The sequence below is a fragment of the Onychomys torridus genome, chromosome 4 (assembly GCF_903995425.1).
Source record: "Onychomys torridus chromosome 4, mOncTor1.1, whole genome shotgun sequence".
Taxonomy (NCBI): Eukaryota; Metazoa; Chordata; class Mammalia; order Rodentia; family Cricetidae; genus Onychomys; species Onychomys torridus.
The window spans coordinates 95,391,791-95,404,966 of record NC_050446.1 but is presented as its reverse complement, the minus strand read 5'-3'; the positions used below and the strand labels follow the sequence as shown (position 1 = coordinate 95,404,966).

Below are 13,176 nucleotides of genomic sequence, written 5' to 3'. Positions count from 1 at the left end.
TGAGAGCTGTGGGCTGGTCCTCCCCTCAACCACAGCAACCCCACTGTGTGTCTTTTATTGACTGGATTCCACCTTGAGAAGACTTGGGGCAGTGTCTTCCAGTTAGAGCTTTTGAACCCCTTCCAGCTCAAAGCTTTTGAAGATGTCTTCTCACTGAGCTGTGTTTGGATCTCTACAAAGCATCTCATCGTACTTTCAATACATCTCTTGTCCTCATGCTTTCTACTGAGCTCTCCAAAAAGGAGCCTCATCCAAGGGCCTGATGCTTTATTTTCCCCCAACCTTTCTTTGGATCTCAGTCCGAACTTGCACAGTGCCCTGGCTGGAATGCTTATCTCCCGTTATTTTCCACTGATTTACGAGCAGGGAGATTGCATGGAATGTTCCCTCATGGGGTTGTTGGTCAACATATGACACCTCTTTGGAAAGAAGTCTGGCACAGAGCTTTCCACAAGCATTAGCTGTCATCATTGGGATTCTGTTTTAGGCTTTGCTCCTTGGGCTCCTGGGGTTTGGCGGCGGCAAGATCTCTCCATCCATTCCCAACAGTCCTGTATCCTCTCCATCACTCTCCCCACTTTATCCTTCCTCTCTTTCTTGGGTTATTTAGGGTTGCGACTGATCACATTCCTTACTCTGCAGTATTACCATAATTGGTCTGCTTCCACCCTAAAAACCATCAGTTACTCTTCTTCTTTTATCCAGTACCTCACTTTCATGCAGTGCCTACCCACAAAACACTTTAATTTGTTTAATTTGTAGCACTGTAGTGGAAAATGTTCTCATAAAAAAAAAAATTATTGTCAATGTCCATTTTTTCTTAAATTTTTTTTTAGATTTTATTTTATGTGTATAAATGTTTTTCCTGCATGTATGTTTGTGCACCGTGTGCGTGCCTAGTGCCTACAGAAGTCAAAATGGCGTCAGATTCCTTGGAACTGGAGTTACCATGGTTGTGAGCCACCATGTGGGTGCTGGGAACTGAACCCAGATCCTCTGCAAAAGCAGCAAGTGTTCTTGACCACTGAGCTGTCTTTCCAGCCCCCTATCCATGTACAACTTTTATTCAATGTGATTTTTGTGTCACGTGTTGTATTTTATCATTTGGAACCCAAAAGCATCTAGACAGAAGTGGAAAGGTGACCGAGGTCATCACACTTAAATGTAATCACTTTGACTGCAGAGAAGCTTTGATTGTAGCTCTCAGTTTCAGGCCTGGAGTGTGCTGTAATATTGTGGGAACTCTGAAGCACCTTCCTAACTGAATATCTATCTTGGCCAAATTGCCATTGCCTGAGTATGCAGGCATGTGTGTGTATGCACACAAAATGCCCACATGGGTCTCTCTTTTGTGAGATTCAAATCCCACAAATGTGTCATGTCGGATTGTGAGTTGCCAGAAGTCTGTAGACAACCTGGTCCACAAGCTAAGGCAATTTATTTAACTGAAAGTGAATGGGCATGTTTTGTTCCCGGCACTGCGCTCGGAATGAAGAGATACAAGTGAAGCACCTGCTGGAAGCCTCACTTTGAGGTTATTTGTAATCTGGCCAACAAGATAAAATAGAGATGTTAAATTACAGAGCACTTAATCTAGTGCTAACACGAGTAGGTGGCTGGAATTCTGTTGACAGCATAATCAGGAGGCTAATGTGACCTAGAGCAGTCAGAGAAACTTCAAAGGTGTATTGAGATCACAGGCGGCTGGGAGGCAAGTGGTAAGGGCGGAGCTTGTGGTTAGAGCAAGGAAGGGACTGGGGAAACCTGAGCCCAGGTCCCGACCGACTCCTCTTCCCCCCCCCCCCCCCCACCCCTCCACCCCCCAACTTCCCTCCCGGATTTTACCTCTCCAAGCTTCTCCAAGCTTCAGGTGTGGCCTCCTGTGTTTCATGCTCTCTATAAGCAACCCTCCTTGCCAGAATGGTGGGTCCCAACTATAACACCAACACTCAGGAGGCTGAGGCAGGAGGATAGCCAGAGGCCTAAAGTCAACCTGGGCTACAAGTGGGATTCTGCCTCAAAAAACAACTTCCCTACCTCAACAAAAATAAAATAAGAAGGCAGGTAGCTTAGTGGTAGAGCACGTGCCTAGCGGGGGTGAAGCCCCAGGTTCAATCCTTAGCACCACAGGAAGAAGAGAAGCCCTTGCCCAGGACTCCTGATGTGAATCTTGTGCCTGTATGGAGACCTCACTGTTACTAAACACACCTATAGCTGAGCTGTCTTTACGTCTTTCCCATAAACCTCTTTAGTCAAGGACAACATCTTCACTGTAGGTATTGGCCATGAGGTCAAGTGCAGTATAAGCGTTATCTCACTTACTCCTCTCCAGGACCCTATGCTTTTCTCACTTTTAAAGGTGAGAGACTTACTTAGGCTTAGAGAGGTGAGGTCACCTGGCAAGGAGAGGAAAGACAGGCCAGGACTTAGGCCCATAAAAGAAGGAGCATGTCTACAGCTCAGTGGCACAGCACTTGTCTCTAGCATGTAGGAAGCCCTGAGCTCAAGCCCTAGCTACAAGAAGAGGAGGAGGCCGGGTGGTGGTGGCGCATGCCTTTAATGCCAGCACTCAGGAGGCAGAGGCAGGCGGATCTCTGTGAGTTCGAGGCCAGCCTGGTCTCCAGAGTGAGTTCCAGGGAAAGCTCCAAAGCTACACCGAGAAACCCTGTCTCGAAAAAAAAAAAAAGAAGGACAACTCTGGGTTGTCTCCAGCACATTTGGATTTGGGGACAGCTCCCTGTAAACCCACCCTAATGAGCCTAAACTAAGATCTGTAGGCACTAAAAGGTCCAAACTGAAGTGTGAACCTGTCTAAAATGACAGCAGCACGTGTGGTAAACCTTTGCAAACATTTGGTATTTTACTGAGGAGGAGGAGGAGGAGGAGGAGGAGGAGGAGGAGGAGGAGGAGGAGGAGGAGGAGGCGGAGAAACTGTTCTTGTCCCTCTCTTCTTTCTGTCCCACTGCAATAACCTACCCCCTTCTCAGTCCTCTCATAGGCCATGACAAGTTCAAGCAAGAATGGATCCGTGTAAATCCATCACTGTGCTCTATAGACAGGCTAGTTTGGTACCCAGGGTATATGTATATCCACTATGACAGTGTGTGTTGAAGTCAGAAATCATTAGAGTGTGCATCATCCATCCATCCGTCCGTCTGTCCGTCCGTCCATCCATCCATCCATCCATGCAGCAAGTATCGGCACGTCAGGCCTTGCCCTGTATTGTTAATGGCCATGCAATGGTAAAGATGAGTAACATAATCTTTGCCCTTAGGAAGGCAGACTCATCAACAACCCATTACAGAGCGTGTGCGAGGGTGGGAAGGGCCCATCAGGCCACAGCTATCAGGAGTTGACACCAGTACTGGCACTTTGGGTGGCCATTGCTAGACTGGAAAAGGGAGGAGGCTGCTTTCTGCTCTCTGCCTACTGCCCTGCCTTGGCATGCTCTCTTGCTGCCGTGAGTGGCATCCACCTTCCTGACTACACTTTTAGCATACATGTGCCCACACAGGGCTCCTCCATTCTTGCCACATTTCTATCTCATGTTTCTTCCCTCACCTCTTCTCTGAGGGTGTCCTGTGTAACCCCCACCTTCCACCCACTTATCAGGTCTGCCCACCGCTTGACCTAGTTTATTTTGGCTATATTCAGATATGCCACTCAAGGGAGTGTTCAAGACTTACTTTTGGGCTTCTCTCCTCCCCAAATGAGGTCACATCTAGGGGTGTCCCCTTCCCTGACCTAGAGAGGCATGTGTCATACTACTAAGAAGGGGCCTAGTGGAGACTGCTAGCTCAGACCCATACTCTGAAGTCTCAGCTACTTCAGAGGCAGAATAATCACAAGTTCAAGGCTTGCCTGGGCTACAGAGCAAGTTCAAGGTCAGCTTGAGTAATTTAACAAGACACTGCCTCAAGATTTAAAACAGAAGAAGCCTGACTGTAGCTCAGTGAAAAAGCACTCACCTAGCACCTGCAAGATCTTGAGTTCAGTCCTCGGCACCACAAAACAGAATAAGGAAGGTTGGGCTTGGTGGCACATATCCATAAACTAGCCTGGGCTGTGTAATGAGATCCTGTCTAGAGAAAAAAAAGCCTAAACTAAAATCTGTTTAAAAATCAAATATTCCACCCGGAGAGATGGCTCAGAGGTTAAGAGCACGGACTGCTCTTCCAGAGGTCCTGAGTTCAATTTCCAGCAACCACATGGTGGCTCATAACCATCTGTAATGAGATCTGGCACCCTCTTCTGTAGACTAAATAAATAAATCTTTTTAAAAAATTTAAAAAATCAAATATTCCAACTCTAACAATATTTGTTTTTTGTTTTTTCGCTCACTCATTTGGCCTCTTGGAGTCAGTCCCACAGAATAAGAAGGGATTGCTCTGCAAAGATATCAGTCACCATTATTTACTGTAGGAAAAATACTGGAAGCCTACTAACTTTCTAAGAATAAGTACCACTAAAAATATAGTATAGAAGTACAGCAAATAGAAAATAACATGGGAAGATGCTTGAGATGTGCAGAACACTTGATGGTTTGAAGTGAGTATGCTACCGATGGGTAGACTTGGCACCGAGCACAAGCTTGGGAATAAAATAAAACCGCAGCTTGAGTGAGAGCCCTGTGTCCTGCCTGCTGTGTGTCGTCTGGTCAAGGTGGCTCATCGTTCTTAGCCTCCGTCATCAGAATGGAATAGTAATAGCAGATACTCCCAGAGCTCTCTTGAGAACAGTGAAGGGGAAAGAGGCAGCCTGGAGCTTTGCAGCTGGATACTAGCAATTGTCATTAGTCTTGAGCTAGGCCGATCAGCACCACTGGGCACCAGGAGACAGGCATCCTTGGAGCAATTAGTGGTGAGCTGGGATGAGGGTTCACTCACTTGAAAGAGCATGGAATGGGGTTGCAACAGAAAACAAGAAAAGAAGTTAGCTGGTCAAGGAAACAGATACCCCTGGGGAATAAAGACAACATTCTGCCTCTTTCCAGGGATTTTTTGACCAGGTACACACTCACTTTTCTAAGCTTGTGTTACATGGCTGTCTTCCTTTTCCTGGAGAGGTTTCTGACATAATATTGCCAAGAATAAAATAGAACTCTAAGCCACAGGAACCTTTGTCTGACAATTTGATGGTCTCAGCAATAATCCTAATGACAGGAAGAAACAGAATCCAGCCTTTTGTTTGAAGATGGGAGACTTGAGGCTGAGTCAGGTCTCCCAGTCTTGCCAACAGAGAGGTGTGCCTGCCCCACCCTGCTGGCTTAAACAGCAGATATGATAACTTGCTAGACTCTCTTGGCTCCAGCAAAGCCTGTCCGATCAGCCAGTATCCTAACCTCTGCAACAGTCATCCCATGAGCTCAGAAAATGGAGAGAGGGAAGGAATTGCCGTCAGCGTAGCATCTCAAACAGTCCCTGTCTGGTCCTGCAGATCCCAAATGGACGCTTTCACTAGGTTCAGGATCTACAGCACACTGGTGGTTTCTCTGTCTTTCTGCAGTGATGAGGTGCCTGGGGATCCCCACCCGTGTGATCACCAACTTTGACTCCGGCCATGACACAGATGGGAACCTGATCATAGATGAGTATTATGACAACACGGGCCGGATCTTGGAGAATATGAAGAAGGATACCGTCTGGTGAGAGACAACCTCTCAGTCTATTTCTTGAACCACAGATCTGAGGCAAAAACCACAGCAGAAAGTAGGGCCGGACTGTGCTCCTAGCCTCTGCCCCCATCCTCCTGCTTCCTATCCTGGGGCTAAGAGACAGCAGAACAGAAAACAGCTATGTTTAGACTCCTCACATCATCAAAGCTGTTAGACTGGGGTTGAGGTCCCCCTTTGTCACCTCCTTCTTCTGAAGCCTAAGGGTCTGACCACAGAGGCCTGACATCTCACTTGTGGGCATGGCAAAGACTAGGGCTGCCTCTGTGGGACACACACACACACACACACACACACACACACAGGAAGGGAGCCATGATGAGACCCCCTTGCTGTAGCTGGTTCCCTTGCTTATCCTGGTCGGTCTAGAAAGGAGACAAGTGGGCTAACCCCTGCCTTGGATGTGTTTAACACTGACTCCCCTGGCTTCTTCCTCAGGAATTTCCATGTGTGGAATGAGTGCTGGATGGCACGAAGGGACCTCCCTCCTGGACATGGAGGTTGGCAGGTGCTGGATGCTACCCCTCAGGAAACCAGCAATGGTGAGTTCAGCTCTCCAGAGAGAAATCAGGAGCCACTCCCACAGACCTGCCCCTAGACCCTTCCCTGTCCACCACATACTGCCCACCAGAGCTTTCCTCCCCATCTTCCCTCAGGTCTCTACTGCTGTGGTCCTGCTTCAGTCAAAGCCATCAAAGAGGGAGAAGTCGATCTAAACTACGACACGCGCTTTGCATTTTCTATGGTGAATGCTGACTGCATGTCCTGGCTTGTCTATGGAGGAAAGGAGCAGAAAATTCACCAGGACACGGCTACTGTTGGGAATTTTATTAGTACTAAGAGCATCCAGAGTGATGAGCGGGATGACATCACAGAGAGCTACAAGTACGAAGAAGGTACAGCCGAGCAACCTTCCCAAGAGCTCAAGTTCAGGGAGTTGGAGGACGTGTGCAGGGCAAGACCCAGGTCCACTGTCTCCTCAGTCCCTCAGTTGCAAGGATTCAGTCAGGATGTCTCCACTACCTTACTTCCCCTAACTGCCATTACCTCATGTCCCATGGACCAGAGACCTCCCTCCAATATGTTCACCTCTCCTGATGGTCATTTATAGACATCCTGCCAATAGAACATGAGTTCTCCCAGCTTCCCTCAAAATGCAGCCTGCAGCTGAAGATGGCAACCAGCTTAGTAAACCCTCTTCTATTGGCTGATTCCTTTCATCTGACTCATCACTTAGTTCATTGTATTTGGTTGAGTTTAGGAGACAGGCCAGAGTACCAGCCAGCACTCACACTTGTTAAGGTCAGTGTTCACCCTCATACTCATCCATTGGGCCAGCAAGGGCCAGAGGGTGATGCTGAGGTGATAGTCCTGTCGGGGGTTAGCAAAGCCAACGGAGAGACCGTGCCAATCAGGTGTAGATGAACTCCTAGAACAGCTACCTGCTAGGTTAACTTCTAGGAAGACAAGCAAAGATATCCAGCCCTGAGGACTAGAATCGGGGTCGTCACTGCTGAGTCATTGACACAGCCTCTGTGTGTATTTTTGAAGCCAGGTAGTGTAATACCTCCTACTTTGTATTTTTATTCAAGATGAATTTACCTACTCTAGGTATTTTATATTCATGTCAAGTGTGTGTGTGTGTGTGTGTGTGTGTGTGTGTGTGTGTGTGTGTGTGTATTCCTAGCTCAGTGAAAAATTCCATTAGTATTTCGACCGGAATTCCAATGACTATATAGACAGACCATTTGGGGTTATATGAACATTTTTGGCCATTTACTTCATTTCTACTATTTCACAGTTGTAACAAACAAATCAAAGTACAAACAAGGTTTATTTTACATTAATATAGTAACTGGAGTTTTGTCAGATTAATAGGCAATTCTGTTTAAATAACCATCTCCTCTTTTTGAACTTAGTACACAAACAAACAACAGTGAATTCTGATGCATCCAGGGGGGCGTGAAGCATACAGAGGTAGGGTAGGTGGAGGTTACAGTCACACACTGTTGGGGCCCTCATTCCCAGACCATAGGACCTGATGGGACAGACATGTATTCTATTGCTCCCCAGGAGAAGCCCCTTGTGCAAGGGAGAGGAGAGGGAAATAATTTTCAGAAATTAGCAGGGCTCCCAGCCACAGTGGCCTCACCTCTGATGCCACCAACCCCTGAAATCTTAGGGCACAACTCCCAAAGCTTGAGGCCAAGGAAGGAGAAAGGAAGAACAAGGGTAGCCGTGTAAGTGTGGCGAGGTCAGTGACTGACTGGTAGTCTGCTGGGACAGTGGCCTTCCAGGGACACACACAGCAGGCAGAGTGAATGAGAGTATGGTCTGGCCTGGCACTTGGGAAGAAACGTGACTAGTCTGATGAGCCCATGAAGTAGAGTGCAAATCCATCTCTCCAGCCCTGATTAAATTCATTCTTAAGTGTTGTTTTTTCTTGAGGGGCTAAATAAAAATTAGACTGCTTTCTTAATTTCTATTCTGACAATGCACTACTATCGTATAGCAATGCAATTGATTTTGTAAAGATTTTTTAAAATTTTTTTTTCTTTCTGGAGCTAAGGACCAAACCCAGGGCCTTGTGCTTGCTAGGCAAGCACTCTACTGCTGAGCTAAACATCCAACCCTGATTTATTTTATTTCTATTTATGTGTATGTATGTGCATGTGTGGGTGGGTACTCTCAGAGGCCAGAAGAAAGTGTTCCATCCCTTAGAGCTGGAGTTAGAGGTGGTTGTGACCCCCTGATGTGGTGCAGGAAACTGAACCATGATCCTCTGTTAGAGCCCTTAACTGCTGAATCGTCTCTCCAGTCCCCTGAACAGGATTTTGGTAGGTTGGTTTAGCATCTTGTAGTTTTGTTGGTGGACGTGCTGAGGATAGACTGTTCAGATAAGGTTTACCTCCTGGGTCAGCCTGGCCCATGCTGATCCTGTGTCCTATCTACCCTTCTAGGTTCCCTTCAAGAGAGACAGGTGTTTCAAAAGGCTCTACAGAAGCTAAAGGCTGGAAGGTCTCAAGGGTCACACCAAGGAGACTCAAATCCCTTCAGCTCCATGCCACCAAGGCAAGATGGTTCTAGGAGCCTAGATACGCCTTCCCTTCGACCCAGCGATGTCATCCAGGTCTCTCTGAAGTTTGAGCTGCTTGACCCACCTAACATGGGACAAGACATAAACTTTGTCCTGTTGGCTGTCAACATGTCACCTCAGTTCAAGGACCTCAAACTCAATTTGAGTGCCCAATCTCTGTTGCACGATGGCAGCCCCCTGGCCCCGTTCTGGCAGGATGTAGCATACATCACACTGTTCCCTGAAGAAGGTACTTGCTTACTTCTCGCAGCCCTCTCTCTTCTTTCCCCCTTTTCTACTTCTCTCTCTCCCCTTCCTTCTTCCTGCTGACCCCTAAGGAAAGGAGCCCACTTATTGGTGAAAACCTGAGCTTTGGAGTCATCTAGACTTAGGATCTAGAAATGATTCTGGACAACCTATACTGCTTTTTTGTTTTGTTTTGGTTTTTTTTTTTTTCTTTTTGAGACAGGATTTCTCCCCGACTGTCCTGGAACTCACTCTGTAGACCAGGCTGGCCTCGAACTCTCAGAGATCCACCTGCCTCTGCCTCCTGAGTGCTGGGGTTAACAGTGTACACCACCACTGTCTGGCTTATATTGCTTTTCTTAACTGCAGTTTTCCCATCTGAAAGGTTAGTTTCTGCTTCAGCAAAACTTGGTGTACTTTGGCTCCCTCTTCTCTGTAGAACCATTGGATCCAACTGAGGCCCAGCTGTCTTCCTCAGCCATCCTCACTTCTTCCTTCTTGTCTTCTCTCCCTAGAAAAGACCTACCCTTGCAAAATCCTCTACTCTCAGTACAGCCAGTATCTGTCAACGGACAAGCTGATCCGCATCAGTGCCCTAGGTGAAGAGAAGAGCAGTCCTGAGAAAATCCTGGTGAACAAGATCATCACCCTGACTTTCCCAGGCATCATGATTAATGTAGGCAAAAGTGGGCCCTTACAAATGGTCTTGGGTCCCTGAGCTCTGGATAGGAGGCAGCCAGGCCTGTTCAGGAGGATGTCTCTTCTTTACTTACTCTGGTACCCCCAGAAGAGAACAGTTTATAGAGGGGTCTTCAGCTCCTTGTACTATTAGAGGCCGTGTGTGTGTGTGTGTGTGTGTGTGTGTGTGTGTGTGTGTGTGTGTGGGTAGAAACTGTGAAGAGACACCATGACCATGGCAGCTCTTATAAAGGACAACATTTAATTGGGTGGCTTACAGTTCAGGGGTCTAGTCCATCATCATCATGGTGGGATAGGAAGTGGTCTGTCTCACTGGGCATGGCTTGAGTATCTATGAGACTTCAAAGTCTGCCTCCACAGTGACACACTTTGGCCATACCTACTCCAACAAAGCCACACTTCCTAATAGTGCCACTCCCCATGAGCTTATTGGGGCCAATTACAGTCACACTACGACAGTGTGAATCCTCGATCTCAAGCCACAGATTCAGAGGTCCTTTCTTGTGCTACCTCTTGTGTTGGCTTTCAGGGGCAAACATGAGGAACAGTCCAGATGACAGAGGCTCAGTGGAGGGAAGAGTCCACCTCAAGGCCAGATCCGGTTTGGTTTGCCATTTTCTGGCTGTGTGTCCTTGAGCAAAGCCCCTGGGCCTCTGCTTCTGAAGTATTGAAAGAGGAGAGTAGATGGCAGGGCCTCTCCCGTTCTGGGGCCTTTCTGAGGAGGAACATGTTCAGGGTTCTTCTTTGTAGAGTGCTGTCTCGAGGGTCTACCCCAGCTCCTGGATCCCCACCAGTTGAGGCTATTGAGGCGCTCTTGACAGCACTTCAAAGTCTCGAGTAGTCTTAAAAGGCATCTTAGCAAAGGAGCAATACATTTCGAGAGAAGTGAGAAGAGATGGGAAGGGCCTTGAGTTTCTAGGGGTAGCAAATTATGGGAACCCAAGGGAAGTAAGGGCATGGGGGAACAGTGTCATGTCGACTCCTCAGTGCCCTCTCTGGGCTGATGAGGGACTCTTATAGTGTGCTTCTCTGTTGCTGTAATAAAACACGGGCCAAAACCGACCTGGGGAGGAAAGGGTGTGTTGGTCATTGAGGGAACTCAGGGAAGGAACCCACAGAGAATCCGGGACCAAGAAGGGGCGCTGCTTACTGGTTTGCCCCCACGGCTTCCTCATCATACTCTCTTATACAACCACGAACACCTGCTGAGGGGTGGCACCTCTCACAGTGAGCTAAGCCCTCCACACCAACCAGGAAAATGCCAGCACAGACTGGCCCACGGGCCAGTATGATGGAAACAACTCCTCAATTCATGGTCCCTCTTCTCAGATCACTCTAGCTTTCATCAAGTTGACAAACACAACCACCACAGGGACCAACGTCTCAGTGATGAACTTTGACCTTCCAGGTAAAAGGAAGGGGAATGAGACACCTTTGTAAATGTACGCCTTTAGGTAAGTGGATGGAGGCCAGAGAGAATTCCCTATGTCTGTTTCTTCTTATTGCTCCAAATCAAAATAATCCTGAGGCCAAAGTGGCATATTTAGGGATGGTATATTCTGACATCCTACAAAACAGCGCCTTAACATTCAGTGACCTGGGATGACGACTAATCTCTTGCTTCTTTCCCTGTCCTGGGTCTCTGTTTAGGTTCTAGGAGCAGCCTTTGTGAATCAGCCACTCACTGTCCAGGTGGTCTTTTCAAACCCACTCTCAGAGCCTGTTGAGGACTGTGTGCTGACCTTGGAAGGAGGTGGCCTCTTCAGGAAGCAGCAGAGAGTTCTGTAAGTGAGAACACCCAGGCTTTCTCTCCCATGTGTCCAGCTTTAGCATGATCAGGCCCCTAGGGGGACTCAGGACATTGGAGAGCAGAGTGCAGGGGGTGAGGAGGAAAGGGTTTTCTGACATTCTCCATTCTCTGTCACAGCATTGGAGTCCTCAAACCCCATCACAAGGCCAGCATCACTCTGAAGACTGTCCCTTTCAAGAGTGGCCAAAGGCAGATCCAAGCTAATCTGAGGAGCAATAAGTTTAAAGACATCAAGGGTTACAGGAATGTGTATGTTGACACTGGCATATAAACTCTGAGATGGAGCTGGAGACATGGCTCAGCAGTTGAGAGCATGGGTTGCTTTTGCAAAGGACTTGGGTTAGATTTCCCAGCATTCCCATGATGGCTCATAACCATCTGTAACCCTAGTGCCAGGGTATCCAACCAACATGCATGCAGAAAAAAAGCATTCATGCACATACAGTAAAAATAAATGAATCTAATTTTTTTTAAAGAAACTCTGAAATATGATAGTCCTGTGGATTTTACACTAAAGGCTTCACAGACTCTGACATCAGCAGCAAAGTTGATGCCGGAGATAGCCTGTTACCGGTCTGTTTATGAAGCTTGCCAGGACTCTTCAGCACCAGGGATTCTCTGGTATCCACACAGAGGTGTGATTTGGCAGAGAGGTCAAGGGAAGACAGGTCTTAGCAGCTCTCCGGCGGGTTGTTGTGGGACTAAACAACATCAGCAAACTTCATTCCTTGCTCCCACCTCTTTTCCCTCGAGAAGGAGTCATCACTTTCTCTTCAGAGCTCCTGCTGCCCTTCTGTCGCTAGGGGCTTCCTGTTGTTTCCGTGTCTGAGCCCATTCACTCATTCAAGAAGTATTTATTGAGTGTCCAGTGCACGGCCAGTACCACTCTGAGAGGAATAGACAAGACAGTGAAAAAAGCAAAGGCCCTGGCCTTGTGGCGCCTGCATTCTAGTGGAAATACAGAAGACAGACACTAAACATCTCAGCAATTGCCTAGGCACAATCCAGGCTGAAGAGCAAAACTCCCCCAACATGTCTTTATATACCATGTTCTGTCTCCGTTTCTTGGCAAGAAGAGAGAAAAACACACCAGGATATCTCTTGCCCTGACCTTCCCTTAAATATACTCCCCATGTGACACTGAAGCCATTCTTCACTTCTCACAGTCCTAGCATCTCCATCCAGTGTTGCCAATGCATTTGTGTTCTTGGAGGCCTGCTCTTGGCTGGCAGTCAGGAAGTAAAAGCCAACTGAATAATGCAATGAGGTAGATATTTGGTGGAGACTGAGATAGTCTCAGAGTTTCTTACCTGTTGTAGCTGATGTTTACCGTCACTGAAACCCTGCCCTGTCTGTGCTACTGAACATAAAACAGCTCTGCATCTCCTTTCCCAGGATACTGCCCTCCAGGTACCGGCTCCCGTGACTAAGACAGATGTACAGACATTAAATGAAGAAGTTAACGACTTCCATTACACCTAAACAAAAGGGTCAAGGTCGTTAATCAGAAGGAGAGGAGGGGTGTGGTGGGAATTACCTAGTAAGCTGGCTGTCTTGTGGGAGAGTCATCTAAGAACCTGGTGGCACAGCTGGCAGTAACCTACAATTATTTTACCCTATAATTATTACATGACGACAACAAGAAATCCTGTAAGGAAAACACCATGGAGAGGC

At 47.4% G+C, this 13,176-nt stretch overlaps 1 protein-coding gene across 3 annotated transcripts in view; it reads left to right on the top strand.

The window, feature by feature from the left end:
• The window catches only part of Tgm5 (transglutaminase 5), a 33,420-nt gene extending 21,443 nt beyond the window's left edge, over positions 1-11,977 (top strand). For 2 of the 3 annotated variants that reach the window (XM_036185500.1, XM_036185499.1), the window contains 7 exons: positions 5,506-5,644; positions 6,110-6,213; positions 6,328-6,567; positions 8,632-8,997; positions 9,509-9,669; positions 11,343-11,476; positions 11,620-11,773. In XM_036185500.1, coding sequence (XP_036041393.1) covers positions 5,506-5,644; positions 6,110-6,213; positions 6,328-6,567; positions 8,632-8,997; positions 9,509-9,669; positions 11,343-11,476; positions 11,620-11,773 — 1,298 coding nt within the window. Of the gene's footprint in view, positions 1-5,505; positions 5,645-6,109; positions 6,214-6,327; positions 6,568-8,631; positions 8,998-9,508; positions 9,670-11,342; positions 11,477-11,619 lie in introns of all 3 variants that reach the window. The other variant, XM_036185498.1, reaches the window with a different exon arrangement.
• Positions 11,978-13,176: the final 1,199 nt, after the last annotated feature.